At 42.4% G+C, this 25,326-nt stretch overlaps 1 protein-coding gene across 2 annotated transcripts in view; it reads right to left on the reverse strand.

Moving 5' to 3' along the window:
• Window positions 1–25,023, reverse strand: part of NCOA7 (nuclear receptor coactivator 7) — a 70,703-nt gene extending 45,680 nt beyond the window's left edge. Inside the window, exons 1-2 of one of the 2 annotated variants that reach the window (XM_088530314.1) lie at window positions 25,003–25,023; window positions 16,400–16,531 (exon numbers count right to left, since the gene is read on the reverse strand). In XM_088530314.1, the coding sequence (XP_088386440.1) occupies window positions 16,400–16,449 (50 nt within the window). In that variant the 5' untranslated portion in view covers window positions 16,450–16,531; window positions 25,003–25,023. The remainder of the gene's footprint in view (window positions 1–16,399; window positions 16,532–25,002) is intronic. The other variant, XM_088530315.1, reaches the window with a different exon arrangement.
• Between the last annotated feature and the right edge of the window lie 303 nt (window positions 25,024–25,326).

The raw sequence follows: 25,326 nt of genomic DNA on the forward strand, positions 1-25,326 counted from the left end.
GGCATGAAAGATGCCTCAGGAATCCTAACACTCAGTTTCCCATCGTTAGCATTCGCTTTTTGTAAGAACAAACTCACTTCAGCAGGTGACAGAGTCATCGCAACAACATCTGAATGATCCTTCTGTCTATTCCTGAACTTTTCAGTTACAGGGTACCTAAAGTGCAGTAGGAATAGTAAATTAATAGTTTGTTGATGCCAACAATTTTGTTGGAACAGTTGGAAAATGCAGACAACAAAGGATTCACTGTAGAGGTGAAAAAGTTACCTGACCTCATACAAGTGGATTGGGTGAGTAAGGGAAAGCCTAATGTACACACAAGAATTTCAGCGATGCTTCTTACTGTCTCTTATACAGAGTACTTTGAGAATTACAGAAGACACATCAGGTTACACACCAGTTTTTACATCTGAAAACAAAACACTGGAATCAATTCCCAATTTTATAATATCCAGCTCAAGATCTCCGAAAACGGTTATTTAGGCAGACCACAAGTCACCAATGTTGAGTGAAAACATCCAGTGAAATATTTCAGAAGATCATTTCAAAAAGCTGTGGCTATCACATGTACATATACATACATTTCTTAAAAGTTTCCCAAAATACGACTACATGAGGATGGGCCCTATCTCTGCTATGGCTCCCCAGTGATTCAAACCCCCTGATTTCTGTTAATTCATGCTTTGCACAACCAAAAAGATTTAGGATGTTTGGAACTTCACAGATCAGGCCCTGACTACATGTGAAAACAACCTTCAGGGATTTAAAAGAGATAAAAGTGAGCACAGCTCTATAACAAATGAAACTGTTCCGTTTAGATTAATGAAAACATGGGTATACAAGGGAAATAGCTTTTAGACTAATAAGCCACAGCCTTGATCAAAGGCTGCTCTAACAACTGCAAGACACCACAGGCGCATCGCAAACACACGTCTATATTTAGACCTGGTAGAAACCTTCGCAAAGCAGCTCTCTACACGTGAATTTCACAGTCTTACATCATGGCTGAACAACGCAGCCTCCTGACTTGCCAAGGAGCCACGTCCAGCAGCTGATGCCGCTGGAAGAACGACTTTCCTGCATGTGTGCAGGTTACAGGGATTAAGAGCGCCGCTTCCGTAGGCCCAAACCGGCGAGCACCGCCCAGCAGCCTCTTTCCTACTCACATCTCGCCTTTTTTGTTTTTTGTTTTTTTTTTCCATTCCCAATCTGCTTGTTTTGATCACAAGCTCCATTAAAAAAGTTTTCCATTGTATAAATACAGTAGCTCACAACAAACACACATATAAACCTTAAAACAAAAAACAACCAACTCTCCCCAGGTCAGCAACCCTCACAACAGCAGCTCGCGACCGCTGCTATGGCTGCGCAAGGGCTGCAGGCAAGAGGCAGCTAGGAGCCACCAGATATACGGGTGCTCCCCGGTTTCTACTCTATAGGCACAGGCACAAACCAGACTTTGGCATAAAGCTGAGCTTCCTCCTTCTGCTCGCCACCCTGCTTCCTCCAACTCGGAGAGGCAACATCTGCACTAGAAAAACAGCACTGGGCAAGGGAGGAGTATCCGTGAGGCCTTTCAGAGAGCCTGGAGCGACGGCAGCTCTCCCTGGGGTTATGACCTGCACTTCGAAGACGCTGCTCTTAAAGGTCTCCTAAGCCTGGATAAAACTAACAAACAAAATAAATAATAATAATAAATCTTTAGTCACTCTCGAAAAACCTTGACTATAGTACACTGATGAACCAAAACAAGCTTTCAACATCACGTAACACCATGAAGACAGCATCTGATTTATTATGCTTCCTGACCTTGTTTCCTACACACACCCTCAAACACAAATCAAATACAGAGTCCTTTACAAACACAGGGCACCTCATCATTACTGTGCACGGAGCGTGCGGCAGCGAGGAGGCTGCAAGGAGCCGAGGGGGAGGGTTTGCCGTGGCTTGGCCACCCCTCCTGCCCCCAGGCCCGCTCTCCACGAGCCCTCCGTGCTCCCAGCCGCGCGCGGCCCCCACCGGGCCCTGTTCTGCTCACCCAGCTCATGGCAAGACTTCAAACCCATCCTCGCCCGGAGGAGAAGGGAGCCAGAGGTCTCGTCTGCTTTTCTCCCAGACCTCTAGCATTTCCCACCCTTCGCAGCACAAGCTGCCATGAAAGATCTATTTAATAAAAACACTTGTACAAATAGTTCCTTTTCCAGCATCTTCACCTGCTTTTGCTCAGGTGATCTCTCTGAATAAAACTAAAATTCAGTTCTGTCCTAATGATCAGGAGAGCAAAAGGATAAATCACCACCGCTTAAACCACAGTGCCAAGTTTTGCAATTAGAACAGCCTTTCAAGCCAAGCAATATATTTCCTCTTCAGCGAATGGACAAGCTGTTATGGCAGGAGGGATGTTTGCTTTGCAGTACCATGGCTAATGGGCATGATGTGTTTTGCTGAGAACGTGCTGGAAAAGGAGAGGGAAACAGGGAGGGCGGGAGAAATAAGCAGCTATGTGTAAAAGCATTCCATTTTCTGAAGGAGGAAAGAGTCGTACAGATCTGCACCAGATAAACTCTTCCCAGCTATTTGGTTCTGACAGGCAAAGCATTTTTTCCTGTATTTACTTAGGGGTCTCTTTTTATTGCTCCTCAAAGTGCTCCTCTGAGCCACAACTGATATCCCATTTCCTAAACTTGTCCTAATACATAGTTTTCCCACATACTCTTCAGCCTAATCCTGTGAACCATGCACAACATGCAAACCTTACTACTAAATCCCACAGGCCACAAACTAGTTCTTCCTCAACGCCGGGAGCTGCCTACAGAGATTCTGCTAGGATCTACCCGACAGAAGGAACAGGGAAACAAAACGGTTTTGTGGTGCCAAGAACATTTTCACATTATTTAATAAAGACTACTGATCAAAAACGGGCATCATTCCAGATGAGGCAGATAAAAATATTGTATCAACAGTGCATTATAAAAATAATCTGCAGATGACTTTTAAAAAGTCCAGACGCTGACTTACAGGAAAAGAGCTATGAAATATTTCAAGAAATCACCTAGTCCAACTCCCAGACCAAATTCTAACCAGCTACCTACAAAAGGCGAATAAATACACATTTTTAGATTAATAAGACAGCTTGAATTTCTCGTAACTTTTTAGAGAGATGTGGAGTTAGTGTAAACACAAAATTTCTCACACAAAGGAGCTTCTCTACCCAAATTCTTCTAGAAGATTAAAGACAATTGGGGAATTGATGCATCTGAGAAAAATAAAGAAACAGGAATCCGATAATAGAACTTTTTTCAATAAATTATATTTGGTTTTGATTAACATTCAAATGTGTAGCAAACAACTGAGCAAGAACTCATTTGGCAGATGCTCAGTAATTAATCAGCTGTAAAGAACACCAAGTCCACATCTTAAGACAAAGCTTGATTTTTATGATATATTAGATTAAAAACATCAGTTGTCTGTACTCTGTGTATTTAAAAATGAAAGCAGCTGACAAAGTGACTCTCCAACAAATATATAAAAAGAAGGAGGAAGGGAGGAGAAATCTTCATTTTATCTTTAAGTTGTCATTGTTTTCCCTTTGGGATTTTTTTTTTTTAAACAATGTGTATCCTCTAAAATTTGCCTTGACATCTGGCATACAATCAGCATAACATCCTGGAGAGCACAAATACACCACGTTCCACAAAAGCAGTGTTTTTAAGTCTATTTTGTACGCATGCATGTACAAGATTAACTACCATTATAGAATATCAATAATAGTGTGTTTAAATCACTTCAAACATCTTGATCTGCTTTGTGCCCATCGAAGAGTCCTGTTAATTTACCTTATATACAGAATCATGTATAATCCAATTAGAATAAACTGTTTTTCAGCATCAACTTTTACGTCAGTCTTTCATTTCTTCACTCATCATGGTGTAATACACCATAATTTCATCAGGTCTGTGCCCTATACACACTTTTCCACCCATGAAGAAGGGCTAAATAAATCAGTATCAAGTTCAAAAGCTAGGTACAGAAACATTAGAGTAATAAATAAACAAACAATCAATATCAGGAACACCCTGGGCTGATGCTAGCTGCGATTCCAGTGCAGCCTGCGCAGATCACTGATCTCCCCTTGGCCCAGCCCTGCCTGCTCCAGGCACAGCTGCGCTCTCATCCGATCTGATGCAACCTGATTGATTAAGTGATCTCAGGCAAAATAAATCAGCACTGCTTGCCCAGCCCAAGGCCGGCAGGCTGCTCGCCAGAGCATGGCGCCGTGCTCCCGCCTTCCCCGCTGCAGCTACTTTCGCTCCCGGCAGGCACGGGTACCGGGAGCTCCTCATGGAGCCCAGCAGCGCCGTCCTGCAGGAAAGCACCTCCCGCAGCCGCCAGCCGCGTCGGGCCGCACCGCGTCCTGCTTTGCAAACAGCAACCACGAGACTCCGCGTTTACTATTAAAACAGACTATTGGGACAAAAATGAAGGATGGCATATGTTCTTATGTCAGATTTAAATAACTACAGGAGGAAAAAAAAATGCAACTCTGCAGTAGCTAACAAGGACAACATGCAAATTTTCGACATACTCAAGGGACCAAACTGTGGTCATACTCTACTAGCTATTCAAAATCACGACATACAGCAACTACAGAAGCTTCTGATTATTAGCAGCACAGGTCAAAGCTGGAAACATCAGTGTTTAACAATAGTCGTGTTACTAGTTTGCAACAAACTGCAGCTCCAGGCTTCGCATCTGCTCAGCCAGCAGCAGCGCTCTGGAAAGCAGCTGTGCACCAAAGGAAAGACACCAAGACACCCACTGACACCAAGACATGTCCATTCTGCCACTATGAACTTACAATAACAAGTCACTCTACCTCTCTTTCACCCTCTGCAGCATGGAGGGAAGGATTTGTAGCAAAGCTGCTGCAAAATTTTAAAAATGCCGTACCTCCCAATGGAAAAAGTTACTGGATTCAAAGAAAGTGTCTTATTTTCTTTTCCAGTCGTCAGATAAACCCCAGAGAATTTGAAATATCCCACTGAAGCTGTCTATGTCTACTATGGGGGAAAAAAAATGTATAGGAATTCTAAAGAGTTTTGAGCTGCCAAAAAGCCAAAGAGTGCTTATTTTCCTAAATTTAGGAATATGATGTACACATGCATCTTAATAACTTTTTTAAAAGAGAAAGCATCCCCATCTTTTCTGTTTATTTACAAAAACAGGTTAATAAAATCCTTTCCATTGAAAATGAGTTGTCTTTTGATCTACAGGTCTAATTCATATCATACATATATATGTGTGTGTATGTATATATATATATATATATACATACACACATATGAATATATAAGATATATATATAGATATAGGAAAAACTTAATTACTGCAGGTTCTTAAAGATTAGTTTTAGCCATAAGGTAAAATGAAGAAATCCCTCCTTCAAAAACTATGCCTGTAACTTTGCCTTCAATTGACTTACCAGACTTGTTCAATTAAATCCACACAGATCTATCTTTCCACAGACACAAACTTGACTCTTGTCACATTCCCATCCTGCTCCTCTTCTCCTTTTGCTAATGATGCCAAATACTTCCCCTGTACTGGTGTTCATTAATCATTTCCAACTGCTCCTACACGTGCAGCAAATTCTGCCGCAGGGGGCTCTGCGAGACACCTTCCCTTCTCTCAGACGCCCTGGCAGGGAGGGACAGCCCTGACTCTCCGTCTCCAGCTGCTGCTTTCAGAGCTCTAGCAGCTCCCTCGCACTCAATTGCCAATTTACTGTATTACCACTTAAATTGACACCATTTTGTGGCAGCTACAAATAACCATAATAACAGAACTGCAGCTATATGGATAAGCAGATTACAGCAGCACAGAATTTTCTGTACAGCAGCACAACTTCTGTACAGAAAAGTGTTCCTTTAAAAAAAAATAAAATTGTTGCATGATGTCAATAAGCACATGGTAATCTGGCTGCCTGAAATGTATTTCAGTCTCCTCCCCAAAATTTGATAAACCCTTCCATCCCTCAATTAAATATTCAGTCTCTTGAAAGTCAACTTAACTTAAAAGGAAGGTCCTTTCAAGATCAATAACTGATTTAAATAGGAAATAAAAGGGAAAGAATGAAGAATTTTCCAAAAGACAAAAGATGACAACAGGATATAAGGAGACCTGCACCATGCATGCTGTTCAATACAGTCACTTGTTCTCTCCAGTTACCTAGGTACCAAACTTTCCTGATATTATAAATCTGGTCTCAGTTTTAACTAACTTGCCAGAAAACAGCTGGAGAGAAATTTTATTGCTGAGAGACTAAAATAGCAATAAATATTTACAGTGAAACAATAAAACAGCAGATGAAACTCAATGGTCAATAAAGGTAAAGTCTATAAGAAAAAGAGCTCAAACGAGATATATATCACACAATGATAAAGTATTTAGAACCCACTTCTGGGAAAAAAAAAAGTTTTAGGAAATGATATTTTAGTATCTGCTATAACAGGAGTATCAAGGACACCAAATTAAGTTGTTTTAAGCACTGCTGCCTGATAAAGTAAAAAACAGCTAAAAATAAATTGATTAGACATGTTATGTATGCCAAAAATGTAAACAGGTAGAAAAAGCAGCTGCAAAAATTCATCGTGGCTGTGTCTGTGAAGGGCTAAGACCCACTAGTGGTCAGAGATGAAATACGGTTTGGATTAAAAAAAGGGAAACCCCTAGAGTTAAGCATGAGTAAAGGAAAAAGGAGACTCGACTCAAATTTTGTAACCCAAAACACATTGAGTGTTCCAGGATGAAGAAAAGCACTAAGCAGGACTACTTAAAAACTGAATTTCAGGATGCTCCCAGAATTATTCAAAAGCCACTTCTGCAGGGGTAAAATATATTTCTTAAAGACTCCATTAGTCACATCTGGAACCAGTCCAATGTGTATCTCCATTCTATTTTGCGTTCATCATCTCCAAATAACTTGAAACCCATTTAGCAGGTTGAGCCGTTTAATTGGCTTCCCATTAACCAGCACTCACTTCACACACAGTGCAGGTGCCCTGAGGGTCCTCACTTGCACAGATTAAAGTTCAAAGAAACACCCAGCAAAATGCTGATATTTGGTGGGAGAAACAGGAATTTTACAGTGGTTTCCGTGTTTGAAATATGAATTATATTGTTTCACACAGTGCAAATGAGAACTCCCCTCAGAGGGAGTGTCTGCATTAATGCTTCTATACAGAACACAACAATAGCTTTTAGGTCGAAAGATCATTAAACGTAAGTATAGAGATGACAAGGCAGGATAGGGGTTGTCTGCATGAGCGGATTTATGATATACCAGTGCAGTTTGCCACGTGGATGCTTTACCCTCCAAGAAGTATTCAGCACAATATTGCTGTTGTTCAACAAACAGGGTTATTCAGTACAGGATCATAGGCCATTACATTTATGCTGTAAAAAAGACAAATTTGAAGTGTATTAAGCAGTGTGCCTTATAATTTCTCTGTGGTTTTGATATTGCAACATCCAAGTACTTGTGCTTCATTTTTAGTGAAGAGCAGTTTGAATTCTTTTTTTCCCCCTCATTTACCTTTTAGCTGAAACCTTAAATCACCATCACACTCCCTCGTGTGGGAAGGGGACAAGGCGGTTACCACAGAGGGGAGCCTGGGACAGCCGCCCCGTGCCGCAGCCTGTGAGGACGGCGGCCTCGCACCTAACATGGCCGCCCCAGTGCGGCGCCTGGGCCGGCGGCCACCATCCACCCTCGGGCCGCTTTGCGCACGCGGGCGACGCGCGGCGCCCTGCTCAACCTGGCCTGCAGCACCCTGAATTCGGAATTGCCGAAAAAAAGGGGTTTGGCAGCGTTTATTACAGGAAATCCTTCTGTAGTTACTAAAAGTCCTTCTCAGCCCCAGGCAAACAGAGCTGCTATATGCATCACCCGTTGCAGTCCAGGAGGAAAAGGAAGTTTCTCATTTAAAAAAAAAATTAAAAACAAACAAACAAAAAAAAAAACCAGGGATGTGGGTCACAAATATGCTCAAGGAGTTTTTTTTAGCAGTTTCCAAAGCACTGAAACAGGTTGCCCAGAGAGGTTGTGGAGTCCCCTTCTCTGGAGATCTTCAAAACCCGCTTGGACGCAGTCCTGTGCCACGTGCTCTAGGTGACCCTGCGTGTGCAGGGGGGTTGGACTAGATGACCTCTAGAGGTCCCTTCCAACCTTAAGCATTCTATAATTCTATGATTCTATTATAGAAACATTATTAAAAGCAAAAATCCAGTAGCTGACAGAAATGCAGAAACGCACTGTTGTGCCAATAAATAAATAAATAAATAAATAAATAAATAAATAAATAAATAAATATTCTGCCTACTGGGTGAACAAAAAAAGAGAGGAGGGAACAGCCTCCATAGAAAAATCATGGTAAAAAGCATCAGTAGACTAAGTGCTATGCAAGACACATTCTCCGTGCCAGAGAGGCTGCTGCCTGACAGGAAAAGACTCAGTGCATTAAGGCATCCTGAGAGCTACTAGCTGATTTATGACTCATCTACATTACAAAGGTTTTGCAGTATAAGGACAATTCTCTCCCTCCCCCAAATTCCTGACTCTCCTTGAGATTTTCCTCCCACCCCAGTCAGCAGGAAAAGAATCTCTTGGACCTTGCTGGAGTAGCAACGCAGCACTAAGATACATGCCTAAAATTCAGATGATCCTAGGAAACAGATCCTGCCCCAAACTATTGAATGTGTGTGTGGAGGGGGAAAACTACAGTGACCAAAAAAGAGATATATATGTATATACATATATGTTCCTATCAATTTGACCATGAGTGGGTGAAGAATTCCGTGGTGAATCAGGCCTGGGAGCTGGATTAATGCCGAGGGCACAGGAAGATACCAGCCCAGCACCCCAGCAAACCATCAGCAATAGCAGTGCAGGCTCCTACACTACGACGAACCCTCCTGAGCCCCAGGGAAGGATGAAAAGCCAAATTTCCTGAGGCAAGGAAGGCAGGAGGGGGACACAGACCAACAGCGTCCTTGTCACAGGAGCCACCATATTTCTTACCTGCAGCACCCCCTCAGTGGTCCCGCTGAGACCAAGCGGGGACTGGGGACAATTGTTCCTGCCCACTGGCACAGCCCTGCAGGCATCATTCATGAGAAACCCGTTACCTGTGCCTCCAAGCACACAGTGCCCTTAATGGAAACAGTCTCACCAGCAACCCAGCAATTGCTTAAAGCTGTGCTATCCAAAAAGTCATCTTTGAAGCCCCAAAGCTTGATGGCCCTAAAGACACAGTGTCTTTAAAGCACTCCAGGAACAGAAAGGAGGAATCCACCATATAGAGTGGAAAGCTCCCGGACTCCTCCCAGGCCCCGCGGAGCCGGCAGCAGGCAGTGCGGGCAGGGGAGGACAGCAAGGAGCAGTACGTTGTGGCTATGTTAATAGCAACGCTTATCAAAACCGTACAGACTTCTACATCAAATGGTATATCACTATTTATGTCCTGAAAGAGAGACGAAAAAAAAAAAAAGGAAGCTACACTTCTCTTTTAAAACAGTTTCTTTCTTTCTAAAAGCCGATAAGAGACACCCGAAAGGTCCCTTTGGGAAACGCAAATATAGTGTCAAATATAGTGAACGTTTGCTGCCTAACAAACCAGCCAGTGTGTAATTTGCAACGAAACTAGCAAAAAAAACAAAAAAAAACAAAAAAAAACAAAAAAAAACAAATTGCAGGTGTTAAACAGATTAAGATTTTAAGATTAAATAAGCAGAATCTCTTTTTCTCTGTACGTTCTATCATATTGTCTCATAAGAAATCAAAGCTTTGAGAAGCTTCCCCTTTCTTCTTTTTCCAAAAAATGAAATAGGATATATCTATATTTATACAGAACCAATGAAGCCACCCAGTCTCCCTTCACATGTAGTGGAAAAGCAGCAAACAGATGAGGAGCCATACAGCATCTCCATCTTCTGCAAGTTTTTTCCTTCTTTTTTTTTTTTTTTCCCCTCCCCTCCATCAGTACTGGAGAATTACAAAAAAAAAAAAAAAAAAAAACAGCAGAAAGGCTCAGGTACCTTCACTACTTCTGTTACCCCCAACAAGCTTTCTTCCATAGTCATAAAGCCCTCTACTATTTCTAAAGACAAAAGCATCACAGAGAACCAAAACTGCACAAATCACACAGCTTCAGCTTCCCAAAGAAAATGGTCACACTGGGTATAATCTGATGGCTCGGGGGCCAAGCAGAGGATAGTTCTTTCACTGTCTCTTATCCTGCAGGACTCTTAGCACAAAATTCTCAAAATTCAGAAAACAACAATGTGAAGCAAGGATAGGGATAAGCAGTTTTTCAATGTGTCTTCCTCCTGTGAACTGTCACATGTTCTACAACACTCCTCAGAAAAAAACAGGTTTGTTTTAACCCAACTCTCATTTTTCAGGTTTACAAACACAGTAAAAAGAAAACCTCAATATTTAAAATATAAACAAGAGTATACGAACAAAAACAGCAAATGGCTCTCAAGCAAGGTTCTCACCGGCTTCCCAGCGGTCTGTTCACAAACTTGTTATGCTGTTGTCTCTGCAATTCTTCATGTTCTTTAGTATCTCAAAACTAGAGCTATTACATAAGAGATCTGAAATACTAATGTACACAGCAGAAAGCAGAAAGTCTCCCAAAAACACTGAAACCCCAAAGTAACCGGAAGTCAAAACATAGCAGTATGTGACATGGAAAATATTGTACAACTTCTCCTCAACATCCAACATAGAATATCACTATCTCTCTTGACCTACGCCTGCACCCCTACATTACAGAGCAAACAATCTCTTGTACCCTATAAATCTGAAGTTGTGATATTTTCAGCCATTTCTTAGAAAATGAAGTGCCTCGGGCAAATATGCTATTGGTCAAAACAATGGGACTAAAATGTAACACTGTTTTTAGCTTCAATAACAGGATTCTGAGGTAATGTTTATATGTCTGGAAGCACAACTAAGAAATTTCCATTATACAGATGAGCTGAAACAAAGTGTTATTTCCTAGAGTCATTTATAAGTTTCAAGCACCTCCAGGATCTTGGCTTGAATATTCCTCACGCCCAAGATAAACCTCCACAACAGTTTGTTTTAAAAACAATGCTTGGAAACTTTTCCTTCTAAATGCAAAAATAAGTGGTGGGTGATAACAGAAATCTGAATAAGTATCAACACTGTCTCAGTAGAGCAAGAGAAGGAAGAAACTTGAGGCGCATCCAAGGTCTGAAGACTGCTGCATCAATATAGTGAGTCCAGACAACACGAAAAGTTCTCTAACAAAAAATCCCATGATGAAGCCTCATGAATGGGACATGTTCTCAAGAAATAATGTTTCTGCATTTAGTTCATATGTGGGTTTCCCTCCTTCCTAGGTGCCACCAATATCATCCCTTGCTCACCTTTCCCTCTCCATGCCTACGACATTTTTCTCATTTCCCCATTTTCCTATATCTTAACAGCCTCAGGAATGAAAAACATAAAATAGAGAAATACTGAATATGATAACAAAATTGAAAAAAAGAGAAAAAAAATCCAAAGTTCTTTGGGAGGCTTATAAACCTACTGATTTGTAGTATGGAAAAAAAAAAAAAAAAAGACCTAAGGAGTTATTATACTGGATCAGACCATGCAGCTCAGCACTCTGTCTCCAACGGTAGCCAGAAAGCAAGTACCAAGGGAAGACTATATGAATATGAAAAATATATAGGATTCTTCTCCACTTAATCTTTCCAGACTCCAAATGTTTATAGCTCAGGAATCAAGTCTACTTGTCAAAAAGCTTCTTTTTTTTTTTTTTCCCCTCATCAAATAAAGCATTTACTTATTTGTTGTTCTCTGATGAGACAGTGGCTGAGAGCTACTAGACACTGTGACAACAGATCATATAAAGCATGGGAAATGCTGGCCAACTCACAATCGGGAAGGCTAAGAGATACACAGAACTTCAAAAAGCCTGTTTTGTCATCCTCTCAGATACCTACCCATCAAATGTTTCCCTTGGGATTTCCCATCTTGTCCAAATATACCCAGCACCACAGAACTAGGTATGAGAAACATGTCCAGTTTTGGACTGGTACACTGAATGTACAGCCTATCAATTTATGTTCAAAGCAATTCTTTCCATAAGACACATCACTTATTTGGCTAATTTATTTTAAAATTTACTTAATTTTCAGCAGGTATTTATTTTAAACTTGTTTTTAAAACAGTTTCTGAGTTGACAGGAGCTAGGTTTCAACAGCAACAATCAGGATTACTGGAATACACAACTAGAAGAGACACCAAGTTTGGAATGGGAGCTTGTTTTGTCAAGCCTTTTTACTAGTGAAAATGTTTTTTCAGCACTGTTACTGTAACAGCTACTTTGTTAATTAATCGCTTCCATGCTCTTCTTCCCTACACCAAAAATCAGTATTATTTGAAGTTTCAGTATTTTTTTTTAAACCAGAAGTTACTTTTGCACAATGCCATCTCAAGCCACACATGCCAGCTGGCTGAAAGTCCCTTTGAATTCACACAATATTATCACTGAGTTTATGCTGCAATGGAGAACCTACATCACAGACAGGGGAAAGGCAGAGAGGTTCTCCATCCTGGAAGAACACGAGGAAGATAAAGAAAGCACAGATAAGGGAAAAGAACAAGCTGTATCAAGGTTCAGGGGAACACAGCCACAATAAAAGGCACCAAATGTCACAGTCAAGCAACAGTAAGTGGGTATCTAATACACACAGATGCACCACTGTACATCTATAGCACATTGTACCATTTATTTTCTGACTTGCTGGGAACCAGGACAGACTTCAGAGCAAGAGGAGACAGAGTTCTTTGCAAGAGCTGGAGTAATACTGGTCCATTTTGAAGCTATTGACACAGAAGTAAACAGAAGAGCCTGGAAACAAGGTTTCAAGAATTAGGGAGAAAAAAAAAAAACCCTACACAGAACAGTCTTCAAATAGCAGTAGCAATTATAGATAAGGACTTCTTGCATAAGAGAAGCTTATGCATGCATGTTAACTCATATATTCTTACTTCTTGCCTGTTAAACTCCCATGAGCTGTAACATCTTATCTGCACAAGGAATTTAAATTGGTCTGAAAAAAAGAAATTTTGTAGACATATCTATTTGAAAAGTTTCAAGCTAAATCAGCTTCCAGCCCATTTAGGCAAAAATAAACCCTTACCACAACATGCACAGGGCGGAGGAGCATTTTGTTAGAAAAAGAAAAGGATGGAAAAGGTTTTATTTCAGATTCACTTCCCAGAAGGAGAGGTAGAGACCTGAGAAGAGTCCTGTTCCTCTACAGGGGAAAAGTGAGGCACTAAGGACTCAAGTGGAAAGGCAGGATGGCTAGGGAGATTTCATTTACAGAGGAAGCCCAGATAGTAGCCAAGGATAAGTGTTTAAAACAGTTGATTTGCAGCTGGGGCAGGGGGATGCAGACAGTCATTCCATGAGGATTTTGCTCCCTCCCCGGCAGTTCAGGAGCTGCTCTGCCAGTAGGTCACTGCTAGAGGGGTAACCTCTGCATTCCAGCACGCTCAAGGTGACCCTTTCGAGTGCCTGCTACCATGACCCACCTATCCAAGGCTGGCAAGAACAGCATGAGCTTGAAGATCCAACGCTGCCTTCTACAGGGACGTCAGCTGGCTTTGGATGCCGGCAGGACAGCCAAGGGCTGCGCGTCCTGCTGTCAGTGCCCATGTGCTCCCTTGCTCTGCTGACAGAAAGCTCAGGTTTCTGGCAGCAGGAGCTTACGAGAAAGAGCTGAGAAGAGTATTATAGGTTTGAAGTAAAATTCCAGCAGTGCACTTATTGCACATTTTTCTGTTTTTAATTTTTCTTAATACCACAATATTTCCCCTTACGTGAAGTTTTCTATTAAAACTCATATGTTTTCATTAATATAGCCCACAAGTTAACTGCAGGACATTTTACTTCAGCAGCACTGAATGTACAAGTTTTGTCCTTTCTAATCTAATCTAAGCAGAATCCCAGTCCTCAGCATAGGAGAGCAGAACACTTTCCCCCTTTCTCCAGACAAGGAGCATTGTTTGGTCTAGCCAGGAAAGGAAGCTTTTTTCCCCTCCTTCTTCTGACAAGCAGTAGTCTTCCCCCACAAGCATAAATATCTGATTTTTCTGCTTAATTTGATCAGAGGCAGAAGCAAGACAGCAACATAAGGGGAAGAAAAATCTTTGCCCTATAAATTTAGATTTTGTAATTACTACTATTATCCTAAGCACACAAAACATTAAGGTTAAAACAGGTAAGAAGAAAGCAGTAATGGAAGCAGCAATAACGGCAGCAGAATCAACCAAAGTTGCTCTTGGCTTAAAAAAAAAAAAAAAAAAAAAAAAAAAAAGATGAGACTAAGTTGACATGACAAAAATATTTGAAGAAGTACACAAAATAAAGTTAGTTAGGACCAAGATCATCAAATCCGAATGTTCAAACTTCTAAAATACCTAAGTGTGCCAACATCCTGCACCTAAGTTGGAAACTTTTGCCCACATCTAGCAGAAAGTTAAGTTTTAGAAAGCTTAAAGGCCCATTAGGGGCACTGTTAGAAGTGTCTTTGCATTGCTACTCTTTCCAGTTACTTGCATGACATTTGCAGGGTGTCGAAGCGCTTACGTGCAAGCTGTTTGGACACCTGTCTACTAGAGGAAGCAGGCTAGAGTTAAGATGCTAGGCTAAAAATCAAGAAGATGTAAATTTGGTTCTGCTTTTGTCCCAGAGTGCATATGGAAATGTGAGATGGCCACAGTATCTTCAGACCCACCTCAGGTTCTGTTACAGCAGCACCTGCAGGGCTCTAGTAGCATTCGTGCAGAAACAATAAACGGATCTGTTTAGAGCAGGGACTGCATTTAAAACTTACAGCCTAGATAAAGGGGACAAGACACAAGCCAGGAGGGAAAAGCGTTTGTCACTCAAAGGTGCAGAGCACATAGGTGCTAGAGTCAGGTCTGCTGCCTAGCTTCCACTGCCTGCACAGGACATGCTGCCCCCGTGAATATCACGAGACCCCCGTCAAAGATAAGACAAAGTCTGCAAAAACAAGTTAAACAAAATGTCAAGAACCACTTTGCTGGAAGCACTTTGCTGAAAACTTCCGAGATGGTTTCAATTTGTTTAGCAGACAGCTTTTAAGAAGGATTGCGGCTCAGCAGCTCGAGATACTCTCTTCAGCACCAAAGCATCTCACTCTGACATCTCTTGAAGCCCAAGTCTTCCTTAAAAGGAAATTACTTCTTCCTTAGCACAATCTCTCCAAGTTTATCCTGCTTGCTACCTCCACCATTGTTTTTCCTCCTTCTCAAATACAAAACCCTGCTTCTTTCCATCAACACAGTAACATTTCTTTAAATGAATAACAAATTACCTGCCCTTAACGGATGTCCTTTATTATAAAACTTTCAAGCCTTTACTCATCAGGATATTCTGAACTGAAATGGAGAAGTGCTCCAACTTTTCCCCTCACTACTTTTCCTAGGTAGACACCTACCTCTCTAGGGGTCTGTAATGCACACGGACTAGTGTTTAGTGAAGTTTTGTAGATCGTTTAGTACAAAGTGAGAGAGCATGTGGTTCCTCCTCAATGCTGCACGAGCTATTTTTGAGTTTCATTCTAAAAACAGCCACTGAAGTTTTTTAGACTAAGCTTCCCCTTCTGCCCTGTGCAGACAGTAAATGAGCTTTGATTCCACTTGTACATCAGAACTCAAAGATAACTACAAAAATACTGATTGAACAAAGATGAATTACTATGAAAACACCACCAATCATTAATGCCAAATGCTTGAAATGATTGACAGAAGAACAAACCAAAAAAAAAATCACTGGTTTTATCTATAAAGATGATAAAAAAATAGGCAGCTTAGCCCATCATCACATTTTTTTTTTAAACTCACTTATCACTCCTGTGAGATACTACTGCTTGGTCTGGGCTTTACTTTGAAATCAGATAAAGTTTATGTTTAGATATGTTTGTGCTTAGATACGTTTGTAAACACTCGTCAGAATCTGGATGCCAGGAGCTCCAATTCAGTACAATTTGCAATTCACTACGCAGGAAGAGTTTTGCATCATTTGTAACAGAATTCAAACTTCTCTCTGTTACTCCAAGAGAATAAACCACCACTCTCCCACTAGGAACAAGAACAAAGAAAGCTCGCTCTGGATTCGTAACACTCATAGGGTTATGGCGTTAGGTATAGGCAATAGGGAGGGTTATTTTTATACACATTTTAAAAATTATAAAGCCTCATGGAAAAAAAAAGCAGAGTGATGAGTTTCATATTTTAATCAGCATTGAAATAAAACCTTAATCTTACCGAGCAAAATAGCCTTGCCTTCGCTCCTTCTTCTCTTCCTTGGTCTCCATTCTGTACAGTTAGACGGGCAAGGTGGATGGCCAACCGTTACGCTCTTTTTCCCTTCAGTACCTCATATCCAGGCAGAGTCCCCTGTATATAACATTTTAAAAACAGGAAGTTCATAAATCAACATGTCAACAACACCTACACACTTTTACAGGGTGCTGGAAATGCAATTGACCCAGTGACAAAGCAAAGTAAAACTTTAACCAGTGAACGCCTACCGGGCGGTAGCACTGCAGGACAGAATAAGACAAGGGACAATAAATACACTCGAGCCAGTTTCTCTGGCAGAGAAAGAGGCATACATCACAGGAGATGATCCAAAACCCCCTAGCAAGTTTTAAAGCCCTGGGAGAATTAAAATCTTTCGCAAGTGTTAAGTTTATACCAAAGTTTCTACCAAAAGCCTCTTCCTGGTTCCACCTGCATCACTGGATGGGAAGATAAAAAGCAGGCTCAGAAACAACCAGCACAAACACTGAAACTACGAAAATATATAATGTTCACTTGTAACAGTTTTTCTAAATAGTGAGAAATCACACTTTTTGAAATATTGAAAAGGAATAATCTACATTCTGTGCACAGGTTTGATTTTTGTGAAATAGAGAAGCATTAAACAGAGAAGCAGAAACACGATGGACCAACCTCCTGCTTTCCCAGAGAAAAAGCAGAGTTGGGAGCAGTTTCTAGTAAGTTTAAAAAACACCCATAAGGAGACCTCAGTAAAAACATTTTTAGATGAGCACACAAAAATACTGGTACTTATTTGTTTAAGAAACCAAAACATTAGCAACTTTGTAGAATGCAGCACATTAGAAGGTGGGAGTTTCAGAAGCACATGGCAATTACCGCAATTAGAGCTGAGCCACCCCCCAATTACTCCAAATAACCCTACATCAAGATCATTTCACCCTCTTCCAGCCTCCGATATACATTCAAGCCACCTCAAGGGCCTATGCCCATGCACAAAGCAAGGTAACTTCTTGAGTGTTCCTCTTCAATAGAGGAATAGATTTAAGTTTAAACCAGAAGTTACTACCGAATATTTTAGTTTATAAGAAAGAAAGGGAAAGCCATACAAATGTCACACATAAAAAGCAGAAAAGTTACTCTTACAAGTAAAAGCATGTTGCAGTCCTCCTTGCAGGACAAATCTCCCTGATAGCAGGATAAGAACAGCATCAAAATGAAACCCTCTGTACAGACACCCAGCCTCTGCTTTGGCTCCCTCTCCTGCCCCCTCAGAACCTCAGAGGATCAAGCACCCTCGCTTTGCTCGTCCTCACGTTGCACTTACAACGGACCATCCACAAGTTCAGCTACCACCTCTACAGCAACCTAGGGGAGGCCAAAGAAAGAGGAACCACCTCAGCGCGCGTCACCTCCCTGCAGTACGCGCCCTGCAGGCTGCCTGCACGATGGACCTCCCAACGCCAACACCAGGGGCATCAGGTTCCTGCAGATTAGTGAGATACTGCTGAACCCACGGACACGAGGCGAGTGGGACTCGTGGGACACAGGGAAGCAGGAAGAGCAGGGCCTCTCCTCACCTCACTGAAGCATGACCGGCCAGAAAGCAGTGGATCAACGGAGGGAACTACGAGCTGCCCTTGGGGCCCTCACGCTGCCAGAGAGGTGGTGGCTGCTCCTTCCATCCTCCTCCTCCCGCCCGGGAGCTGCTGATCCACCACTCTGGGGAGTATCCGCTGTACCCTGGCACTTTCCTGGTGATGAAAGCAGCACTGCCGAGCACAGAGCCGGGACGAGGCGCGGGCTGGAAGCAGCTGGGGCACCAGGCAGGAGCTGCGGATGCACTGAACCACCACGCTGCTGCATAACTTGCAAAGTTTGCAGTTTATCTTCATTAATACAACACAAAGCTTTAGCCATTAAAAGGCAGGTGTAAAGCCCACCTCAGCTGTGTGCATGTGCAACCCACCAAAATCCTCCCCGAAACAAAACAAACACAGAAGAGCCACCCAGCCCCACGAAGAACTACGAAAAGAAAGCAAAACCCTCTTCAGAACAGATGGCCACTCAAAAAATTCAAATGCTACCACAGAACAAAAACATTTATATCATAATAACAGGATAAAAAAGAAGAAAAAAATGCACAGGAATCTCACGTCCAATAGCTTATCAATGGAAATCTTCACGTATCTTAACATCAGGTCCACTCTGTTGGCTTCGAAAGCTTATTTAGCTCACTTTCTTAGAAGAAAGAAAAGAGCGGTTCTAGGAAGGCATATTTAAGACTGAAAAATACACATTGAAAATGCTTTTTGTCAGTACTAGTACGGAAATCAAAACGATTAGGAGTGCAAACCTCAGACCTGCAGGTTATATTTTCATTGTTTGGAATTTTTCATGTATTAGCTTTAAAAATAAAATGCTGGAAGTTAGGAGGATAACAGAGTAACCTTCAGTCACCACTACCAGAAACTAGTATTTTGAAAGGCTAATTTCAGCTTCTAGATCTTCAAATAGTAAGAGCAATATTTACTTTAAAGGTTATTGGTGACACTTTAAAGTTACCCCAAAATAAAACACACCCATCCTAGCTTAGACACAAACAAATAAGAAATTCCAGATATTCTGAAGGACGTGTGTGAAGAATTAATATTTAAAAATCTAGGTTTGTTTTTCCTTCCTGACGATGTCTGAATCATGCCAGCTGAAATACATATTTAGGGAATATTTATATGTTGGGAGGTAGATAGGATACTCATATATCACAATCACAGCCAAGCTCAAATGATGATAGAGCTGATTTTATACAGAAAAAAAAAAACCCACAGATTTGGACAATCCCCTCACAAACTGAAGCTGTAACATACAATGAAAACTTTATTTAACACATCTAGAGAAATGCTAGATTATTTTATTGGGTAATTTCAAGACAAACCCTCCTGACAGGCATACAATTAAGGATCTGTTAAAATTTGTTGCTCTCAAAACTCAGCCAGTGTTAGGGAACATCTCACGTAATTGCACACACAGGAACAAAATACATGAATACACATCATATGTTTTTTACTATTAGTCTCATTGCTTTGGGCTTTTTAACTTATATTAGCATCTGGGGGTGGGTAGCAAGGAACATTTACTCCTTCCTCTATTAAGGCACGTTGCCAGGGAGCTCCTGAGGATGATACTGGGAGCTGGGGAACGCAAGGTCACACATGCACACACAGAAACAAATAAAAATTAAAATAGATCACAAGAGTGACCGAGCTCCTGAGTGGAGAACCAGACCGTGGCGACCGCAGCCCCTCTGCCCGCACCTCCTCTCAAGGGCTTGCTAACTCCACCTGGAGCTTCCACTCATTCTTCTCTCTCCTCTCTCATTTCTCACACACAAAGAATTGCTCTGTTCAGTTTAAGCATCCAGCTTTCTTAGGAGACGACCAGCTACAAAGCTTGGCTTGCTGTGCCCCGCAGGCTCTGTCTACTGCTGCACTTTTCCATTTGGGAGCATTCCTCCCAAAACCACATGCACGCTCAGCAGCACTCACAATGCAGAAGCTAGGGGAGCACCTGAGTTCTTCTACAACATTCACTGGACTTGATAGCTGGTCTCCAACCATCTGTACCCAAAGTACACAAGTCCTGGAAAGACATAGAGAGGGAAAAATGTGCTTTGTACTGTGTGATTCTCTCCTTCTCTCCACATACTCTGCAGTGCCAGTGTCTCTCAGCCTCTGATCAGGTAGGAAAATGTCATCATTCTCTGCTTCACAAATGGGGAACTGCAAAATAGGAAGTGCCTCCACACAGTCAAATGAGAACGGAAGGGCAACACACATGAACGGCCTTGGTCTAGCTTTAATTCAATCAGCACAGATGAGGGAAAGCAACTAATCTGTTAGGGAGCCAGTTATTATTTTCTGTGTAATACTTAAACTGACACAAGCTATGCAAACGATGCAGAGTCTTGCACTCGCTCAGCTATGCAGGCACGTGTGTAGAAACTGATGCCTGGATCCACAAAAGAGCATGAAAGTTCCTCCCTGCCTCTGGATACAGGCGGCTCACAGGGCGCTCTCCAGAAGCGTGTAATGGAGCGATGGACTGAAGCCAGGTCGGGGCAGCGTCCTGCACCCCAGCCGGGGTCCCCACGGGCGAGCAGCCTCCGGGTGGCAGTGGGCGAAGCGCAGGAGGAAAACCGGGCGCGAGGGGGCTGCACACACGTTTTGTGCAGCTGGAAGGGCCGAGGCGACACGAGAGCGGAGTCCAGGTGCGGCAGCCAAGCGGAGAGGCCAGACACGTGGCAGCGAAACCCCTGCGTGCACAGGGAGCAGAGTGATGCCAAGTCCTGCCATGCACCCTGCACCTGCTCACTAGCACAGCATCTTTCAGGAGCAGCACTTCGCAAAAATGCAAAACTCATTTTGGGTGTTACCTCTGCCTGAGGCTGCAGGCAACCAACACACATCTGCTCACACGACGACACGTTTCCTCACCACCGGCTGCTGCAGGGCAAATGCTCAAACGTTGCCACCAGCCTTTCTCGAGCACGAAGCATCACTAATGATGCCGCTCGCCCCTGCCGCGGGCTAGCAGGGCTCCCTCGCGCTCCTCCAGCGGGACTGCCGGGCTCGCACGGGAACACCGCGCCAGAGAAGTACTTGGGTTCTCTGCCAGGTCACGGAGGTGCATACACTCCTTTTCAGAGTGTATTAGCACCCTACTGAAAAGGGATAAACTTTGCAGCATTGGGTTAATTTATGCCTCACGGACTGGTCGAACCAGATTAAGCTGTACTTTTTTCACTTTACTAGTATACTTCATTTGGTGTAACAGTAAAAGGTTTGATTATATACTGACACTACAATTACCACGTAAATGCACGGGTATTTCCAAGACATGAATAAGCCCTGTGTTTACAAGGCAGTTCAGGCCTCCCCGCATAACTAAAGGGCTCTAAGCCAAACTAGCAGAGCTTCCCTTCTGTGCTGGCGCTGGGGCTGACGCTCGACCCTTGCTCAGCTGAATAACCCTCCTTGACGAGGGCAGCTCCACTGATCTTTCAGGTACCGTATCACAGCGAGTATTCACCCATCATGCCTCCTGTATAAAAGATTGTGCTCTTAAAACCCCCAAAGAGAAGGCAAAAAATTAAAAGACTGAAAGTAAATTTGAAGACATAAGAGACTAATTCTTGTTCATATTAAACATAAGCCACTATCACAATCTCTAAACAGCGAGAAAGACAGATCTGCTGTGGCTGGTTCATTCTGTGGACCCTCAACAACATGATCAGAAAACCAGGACTGTAAAGGTGTCATCTGCAGAGAAGATACGGAAAGGAAAGGAAAGCAACACCCTTGCTCCTTAGATCTTAGCTGAAAGAGTTTAGGTGGTTGTTATCCCCACTGCAGAGACAGAGAAGCTAACTGAGCATTTTTGTTCTGTTCTACTCAAGAGAAAAAAAAGAAAAAAAAAAAGGGGAAAAAGAAGGAAAAACACACACAAACAGGCTAAGCTTAGATCACCTTCAACACACTAATCAGTTCTGCAAGGGCCTGTCCACATGACCAGAGCTAAAAAAAAAACGAGAACCCAAGTAGCAAAACAATAACAAAGGATTGATTCAGTGCCAGACTCCCCAGTCGAGTTACTTTTGGCTTACTGAGAAGGAGAATTTTACAACTAAATCAGGAGGAGACTTTTATCACTAAGTCAGGCTGTCATGGTTCACAGAAAATAAGAGGAAGCAGAAGAGGTACCTGAAATTCCAGGTCACAAGTGGCAATTGTCAGAAATAAAAAAAAAAAAAATCTGGATTTAATCTTCCACTTCTGACAGCTAATACTAACAAATGTATTTTCCGTATGCAATAAATGCATTAAACTGGATAATTCAATTGTTTTTAGAAAGACCCACGTTAAAAAGCACAGTATGGAAGAAAATTAATGGGTAGAACACTATACAGTACTGAATATGAAGGGGCAGAGCTCTCTGAAACCAGGCCATTTTGGAAGGTTTTTATTTTTCAGTCATTAAGAACATTACTGCAGCATTTCCTGACTATTAAAGTTGTAAGAGAACCAACATCTTCATTCCCTTGCATCCCCGATTTTAATTCATCTCAATTCAAATAAGCATCAAGCCCAGATCATTTGAATCCAGCAGCCTTTCAGACCCGTGTTATACAGGTTTGCATAACAAAGTATCAAAGCCTGTGCTCTTTATGGACTGCTGATAGTAAATACTGGTCTCTTCTTATCAAATACTATAAAAAAAGATACAAGGCAGCAGCAAAACATTAGCCTTTGTAGAAACAGATGAACTGTGTAGACACCGAAGTAAGTACCCATGAAACTGCAGACTACTGGTCCCTGTTAGTCCTGAGATTTCAGTAGTTCTGGCAATTTTATTTAATAAACCAAGCTTTTCAGCAGTCCTGGGCAAAAACACTACTTCCATTTTCGTCTTACAGGTGCGAAAGCGAGAGCTGGAGCGTCACCGCGCAGCGCTGTGACCAGGCCGCGCTGCGCCAAGGCCGCGACGCCCCCGCTGTGCCCTCCGCCTCAGGGCCCCTTTGGAGCGGGGCCGCCGCGCCCCGGGGCTGCCACACCGCTTGCACTGCGCCTCCCAGCTAGGGTCCCGAACGGGATACTCGGCATCCCAGCTCCACAGCCTCTCCGAGAGCAAGGGGAGGACGCAGCCTGCCGCGTCCGAGGAGGACAAGGGCAATGCTGCTGCTCCGCTCCGGCGGAGCGGGCGTGCGCACGGAGCACTCAGCTGGGCACCTCGCAGCGCCCCGCCACAACACCACGTACCGGCAGCCTTCCAACAAATAAATAAATAAAAACGTATGCACCTTCTACGTCTGCTTAGCAGTCAGAAAAATCCCTTTAGGATTATTTGCTTCTTTAGTTGTTGACACCAGCATGTTCTTTCCTTGCCACAAGTCCTACTTTTACTATTTGTTTTTAAAAAAACATCTCAAAGACATTTTGACCTTGTTCAAGCACCTGCATGAAGACGACGGCATTAACCAAGCTGATGACTTAGGGTTTCTCTACGAGTCCTTCAGGGATGCATCCTTGTCCTGCTGAGATTCTCCACCCTGAACCAAACAAACCAAGAGAAGCAGCCAACAGAGTCACTCTATCCCTCACCCACTACATGGCAGGGCTACCAGATCCACAGGTCTGCGTAAGCATCAACACTGCTCCCATGAATTAGCTTAGACGGGGCTTTCCCCATCCAATAAATGTATCTAAATGGAAAATGAATAATACAGAAGCAGGGTAGAAACAGATGTTCCTACTTAGAAGGATCAATTAAAGAAATACAACCAATAATGGTGCAGCACAATGCTTGGCCCAAATACACGCAAAATAAATTACTTTCTCCTTATAATTACTGCAACTACTCCTGTTCCCAAAATGCTTAAGCATAATGTCAAGCTTACATTTCCCATTGCACTCAGTAAAATTTAGCAAACACATTCGCAGTGCTTTACAGAATAAGGCCAGGCAACAAGAAATTGTTAAAATATGCATAACATTACCAATTTAATATGAGGTATTGGAACTGGTCAATGGTTTTGTTCTTAGGTTAAGTAGCTGTTCTAATAGAATTTATAATCATGCTGTGAAAATTACACGAAACTTTGTTATCTTAAAACGTAGCTACCATGTTCAAGTTTTCAGAAAAAAAAAAAAAAAGCCCACTGAGACTAAACTGATTAACATCTAAATGTTTCCTCAATTAGAAAAATAAAAGGTCGAGTGGGGAAGGGGGCAGGATACAAGAGAAAACTCCAAAGGAAAATTATTATGTTCAAGTCCCACCTCAACATCCCTTTTTCAATCAACGCTGGTTGAAGGGCTCTTGATCATGCAAATCCCAGCTTAGGGCTTTTCCTCTTTCACCCGCCTCCCACCCAAGACCTGAAGCAGCAAGGAAAGTGCTGCAAGGGGAGAGCGGAGTCTCGCAGGAATGCAGAGCAAATGTTTTCCTATCTGAAACACAGTTAAGGGAATCAAAATGCCAGGTTCCCATAGCAACCCTAACTGTGCCACACTGCATACACTGTATATTAAGTAACATATTGAGCAGTTTAACTGTTTGGAAAAATCCTGCAAGAATTAACATGGGAAACTTTCAGTGGGCATTTCTTAGCTCCTTAACCGGAGACCTTCATTGTATTGCAGTGCTTTGAAAGCAACATTGCACCACATAAACACACGGAGTCGAACAGGGGCTCGCATACTGCAGGATTAGGTGCATTAAAATCACAATGCATTGACCCACTGCATGCTCTGAAGTCTGTTTTAGAAGCAGCAATGTTGCCATTCATTTCATTCCTCCTCGCAAATTCCTTTACGCACTGCATGATGAAGAATCATTTAATTCTCCTGCCCTTCTGCAACATCCTCAAAATCTTTACTCTCTGACAACTTTTCCTTTCTCCACCTCAGGATTCCTGCAGAACACACATCCTTGGCCCTCCTACTAGTAGAGAGTCAACCCGTGCCACACTGAAGGCAGAAATCCTTAGCTGAAACAAGAATGGCCATATGACACAGCAGACTTACACTTACCTGCATAGCTGCAGAATCTCTCTGAAGAGCTGCTTGCTTCTTTCCAGTTAGATCTTTTCTGCCTTTCTGTGATCTAGCCATCTGAGAAGAGCTAAGCCTGCTTGAAATTATTCATGTGAGTACAGTCACCAACCTTAATATTAGTCAGGGAAAACATGCCCACATCTGCAGGGACAAAACAGTTGTGCACCTTCAGATAACTAATCACTAATGCCTGGAAAAGCTGTCCTTGCCAAAAATCTGTGGAATTAAGGACTTAAAATAAACAAATTGTCGTACTTGCTTTTGTTATCATCGCATTTTCCTATCTGCCATTGCTCTCTT

Source organism: Tinamus guttatus, unplaced genomic scaffold (assembly GCF_059628265.1).
Source record: "Tinamus guttatus ecotype Peru unplaced genomic scaffold, ASM5962826v1 Tinamus_guttatus_pri_ptg000366l, whole genome shotgun sequence".
NCBI classification, from domain to species: Eukaryota; Metazoa; Chordata; class Aves; order Tinamiformes; family Tinamidae; genus Tinamus; species Tinamus guttatus.